General features: G+C 36.4%; 1 protein-coding gene across 2 annotated transcripts in view; it reads right to left on the reverse strand.

Moving 5' to 3' along the window:
* Positions 1-7: 7 nt before the first annotated feature.
* LOC106876144 (cytochrome P450 4V2) overlaps positions 8-5,075 on the reverse strand; it is a 36,501-nt gene continuing 31,433 nt past the window's right edge. For both annotated transcript variants that reach the window (XM_052967871.1, XM_014924567.2), the window contains exons 8-12: positions 4,602-4,704; positions 3,025-3,089; positions 2,103-2,169; positions 1,184-1,360; positions 8-673 (exon numbers count right to left, since the gene is read on the reverse strand). In XM_052967871.1, the coding sequence (XP_052823831.1) occupies positions 516-673; positions 1,184-1,360; positions 2,103-2,169; positions 3,025-3,089; positions 4,602-4,704 (570 nt within the window). In that variant the 3' untranslated portion in view covers positions 8-515. The remainder of the gene's footprint in view (positions 674-1,183; positions 1,361-2,102; positions 2,170-3,024; positions 3,090-4,601; positions 4,705-5,075) is intronic.

Consider the following 5,075-nt stretch of genomic DNA (forward strand, 5'->3'; position numbering starts at 1 on the left):
TAGAGAGAGAGAGAGAGAGAGAGAGAGAGAGATAGATAGATAGATAGATAGATAGATAGATAGATAGATAGATAGATAGATGGAGATATAAATGTATAGTGTATGTATATATGGTATTAAATACCTTACTGGATATCTTATTGAATACTGGAAGTTACAGATCACACATAAATGTCACGCTAATGGGCATGATAACCTTCTAAATTTTGGTTATTCATTTTTGAATAGTTTATAAATAATATTGCCATAAATTTTGAAGGGAAGTGCATAATTTATATATTATTGATTTCAGTAATTGACTGGCAGTTTATTTTATCGCCATACGTATGATGAAAAGTAACGTCGATCTCCACGGGATTTGAGCTCAGAATGTAAAGATCTGGAACAAATAATAGAAAACATTTTCCGACGGATTAACGATTCTAAATCATATTAGATTGGAGAAAATATTTCTTGATGAAAATAACACCTGAAGACGTTTTAGTATTACATCTGGATTGCTATGATTACAGCAGTTATCGATGGCTAAGTTTGATACGAATGCCATTGGAAGGTTTGAGTACTAAGTCCAAAGTTGGCTCCAGCTCTCCTATTGTCTGTGTCGTTTCAAGATTAAATCTTTGGATGATTCGTGATATTGCGACTTTCTCCTCTAAGATGGCGAATCTCTGACCTGAAATCACAGGGAATAAATATTTTGAAAGTACTTTTGAATTCATTGGGTCATAGAAAATTTTAAAAAAATTAAAGTAGCTTGTTAGATCAATCAAATTTTTTTAATGCAAAATATCGTAAATGCATTAATAAATGACATTTACATTACTGAAGCAGAATAAAAGAGAAAAATATTTGCATATATTCTTATAATATTTACACAATAAATGGAATAAAATTTATTATGACCATAAAGGAGCTACGCATCCTGTTGAGTATCCTACAAAGGAACCCCATTTTTGTTGCTTATATTTACGACCGTACTCTTTCAATCACTACCTAACATTCGTGACCAAAGGTGAGAATAGGCAAGGAAACCGATTTGAAGATAGCAAGTTGCTGTCCCCAAGCCTTTCTGAAAATCGACTCACTAAAAGAGAAATATTTTTTTAAAAAATGGATTTTTTAAAACACTTCCACCAAATCCCTGTCAAACAACAATAGCAACAATAACAACAACAAAACTTACCTATGCAGTTACGAGGCCCTGCTGAGAATGGTATAAAGGCATGCGATGACATGTCGGGATCTTCTAGAAGAAATCTATCAGGATCGAATATGTCTGGGTCTGGAAAGTTTTGCGGATCTCTATGTAGAGAAGAAATCATTATGGAGACAGGAGTACCCTTCTTTACTTCATGATGACCTGTAAATATAATTTCAGCATTTTGAATCTTAATCACTTAAATGTAAGATTGGTTTCAGATTTTGGCACAATGCCAGCAATTTCGGTGGAGGGATTAAGTGGATTAAATCGACCCCAGTGCTCAACTGGTACTTATTTTATGGACCCTGAGAGGATGAAAGGCAAAGTCGATCTCGGTAGAATCTGAACTCTGTCTGCCTTTCTCTCTGACTACATACATACATACATACATATACACACACACACACATACATACATACATACATACATACATACATGCATACATACATATATACATAGATACCGCGATGCGTTATCACGGGGGTGTGAGCTCGAGTCTCATAGCTGGCCGCCAACACTTTTTTTCTGCAAAATAGGGGTAGTTTATCCTGTTCAGGCTATATTATTAGCACTATCCTGCGTTTAAGAATCACTTCTTTAACTTTCTAACACATCTCAATGCTTCTAAAGCAAACTTCGCTTGTTTGTTTACTTTCATCGTAATTTGAATTTATGAGAGGAAGAAAGCGAGAAAAAAGATAACAAGAAAAGGGAGAGAGACAAAAACAGTGAGTGAAAACAAAAGTGAAAAAAGGGTGAAGGAAGTGAGAAAGACAAAGTGTTAGTTAGTGGTGAAGATAATGTGATGGGTGGATGTTACTAACTTATCAAACTACTATCGAGAAGCCACCTCACTGGGTTGCCATTCGTGGTTATCCATCATCATAAGAAATAAACTTACCAATTTTGAAATCCTCAGCAGCCAGACGTCCAATTGATGGTACAGATGGATAAAGACGTTGGACCTCCTTAAACAAAAAACACAGTAAATATTATTTTCAATTTATTATTAAATAACAAAGTATTTCATTTCTTAACTTCACTTTTGTAGATTTATGTAAAAAGTCCTTAACAACATTTATTGAATAAGATGAAATAAAACTCATTCAAAAGTTACTACTATTCAATGTAAACTTAGCCTCTTATCCCTCGGAATTGAAAATATAATGTACCAGTTAAATATTGTGGGCGATGTAATCGACTAACACCGACCCGTAACTTTCCGGCCTTGTAATTCTGTGAGAAATTATTGTTGTGTGCAGGGTGGATCCGACTAACGCTTGAGTCCATCGTGAAAATAGTCACGTTGCTTTGTTTTGGACAGAAAGTATAAGATGTCGTCCTTTGTTTGATGGCTATTGTGAAAGAGATCTGAAAGGGCTGGAGTCTGGTTCAGACAAGATGGTTAGAAACGGACCAAGAAGAAGTTGTTCTTGAAAGGTCAGGAGGAAGAGGATAATGCACGCAGTGATGATCTCGTTATACTCTCTCTAATAATGATCGCAGGAACGCAATGAGAGTGATGTAGCTCCAGAAATATGTACTGACGAAACTTAAGGGGGCGAGCTGGCAGAAACGTTAGCACGCCGGGGCGAATTGTTTAGTGGTATTTCGTCTGTCTTTACGTTCTGAGTTCAAATTCCGCCGAGGTCGACTTTACCTTTCATCCTTTCGGGCTCGATAAATTAATTACCAGTTGTGTAGTGGGGTCGATCTAATCGACTGACCCTCTCACACCAAAATTTCGGGTCTTGTGCTTAGAGTATTAAAAAAATATGTTTAACTTCTATTTTGTTATATTTACGAATGGAATTTCTGTTTACCTTGATAACGCATTCCAAATAGACCAGTTTCTTAAGATTTTGCAGTGTGAGTTCATCATTTTCCTCTTGAATAAAAAGAAAACAGAAAAATATTTTATAAACATAGAACGATTTTACAACAACAATAATAAAAATAATAGCTCATCTAATACTTAGAGATACTTTCTAAAAGCCTTTCACGCATGTTTTACTTGTTTCCGGCATTTGAACTCCTGTTAGAGTTCGCCCTTCAAGAATTTCAGTCAATTATATCGACCATAGAAATTAGCGTTATATTTACTGTGTTATTCAGACACATGAGTTTTGTATACATTGAATCAGGCATGTATAGGAAATACAGCCAATGTGAGAGTATCATACGAAACACAACCGCTTGGAATTAGGGTTAAACGTTAATTCAATCCTCTAAATATATCCACTGTCTATCTTGACATGTTAACTTGTTTGTAATTCTAATAACTGGACAGAAATATTTAGAATCGTTATCATTATATATGAATAAAAGAGTAATTTTTGAATATTTCATTTCTGGAGGCCAAACACTTTACTTCAAAAAGCTTTAAAACAAAACTGCAGTCCTAGTTCCAGTGAAGACCATGTTTGGGAGTGTGGCAGCTGAAAGTCGATCAGCTACTCACAGTTCTTTGCCAAGAAAGGAAACCAGGAATCGGCACTTCAACCCTTGCATTGTATAGAGTATGAAAGTTGGGTAAAAGTTAGAAAGTTTATATTCACGAGGACATTCTTGGAGTTAATGTGGATCAACTAAACAGCAATTCTGGAGGACTTTCAGACAAGAGACTACGAGCAACCTCAGTAAATTCCAATCCTAGAAGTGGTAACGGAGTGGAAGGGGAGTGCTAATTCCAAATAAATACGGCAGGTAGCCAGGCACCGTCAACCGAGGCCTCTCCGACGCTTGTATAGATCGGTAAAACTATTTTAAACGTACTCGTTCATTTTCGAACCTTGCTGTCATATTGAGTTATGTGAAACAGGTCTGTCATCATGTTCAGGACGTGTCCTGCTATCCCTTGTGTCTATTGTAAGATCTTCCTGCTGTCTTCCTTTGACTGGGAATCGCAAATCTTGTTCCTTTTCCAGATAGTCATGGTGAAAGGGATTGTATGGTGGACAAATTGAAATGATTGAATGCAGACACTTCAGCCCCAATGAAGAACATCATTTTTTCCAAGTTCCTCTTGAAATGGCCTGTACGAATTGACATAATCTGAACATGCACCTGAGGGCCGGAAAACACATCTGGTAAAGATAATCTTGGATTTGCTAGTTCCCTGTTTGGCTCCTGGTATCTGGCCCTTTCATTTTGTTCTCCATACATATTTTTTTATTTTCGTAATAATTCAGTATAAAGCCCCAACATTTTAAAAATAATTTGACCTTGTAACGACCTGATCATCCGTCACCACTGTGGCAAATACAGGAATTAATTATTTTCAAATGCTGATAAGCATTTTGTCCGGTGCAGCAACGATTTGTCCTGCACGCCGCTTCAACATTTGCAAAATATTAATCACAACAATAAAACGAGAGTTTGTATGAAGTTCATAACTCACCATAAAAATCATCGACTTCTTTTTGCAACTTCTTTTGTACATCTGGATAAGCGGCTATGAAATATAAAGTCCATGTAATTCCTGCTGCCGTTGTATCATGCCCCTGGAGGAACAGCGTAAATATTTCATTTTATTGGATAGTGAACTGTTTCATTATAATTCGGAAAGTCAGAAATTTAGAAGTAGGGTTTGGGGTGGGAGCTTGTCGATTATATCAACCCTAGTACTTCATTGGTACTTATTTCCTCGACCCGAAAAGATGAAAGGCAAGTTGACTTCGGCGGAATTTAAACTCTGAATGTAAAGACGGACGAAATACCGCCAAGCATCTTGTCCGGTGACACAACAATTCTTCCAGGTCACCGCCTTATGAAGGGAAATGTCTTGATTAAATATGTCAATTAAGATCTAAGACGCCAATTGCTTCTTTTCCATCCTGAAAGGCAACAGGGCTTGGTGTATATATATATATAT

The sequence above is a fragment of the Octopus bimaculoides genome, chromosome 5 (genome assembly GCF_001194135.2).
Source record: "Octopus bimaculoides isolate UCB-OBI-ISO-001 chromosome 5, ASM119413v2, whole genome shotgun sequence".
NCBI classification, from domain to species: domain Eukaryota; kingdom Metazoa; phylum Mollusca; class Cephalopoda; order Octopoda; family Octopodidae; genus Octopus; species Octopus bimaculoides.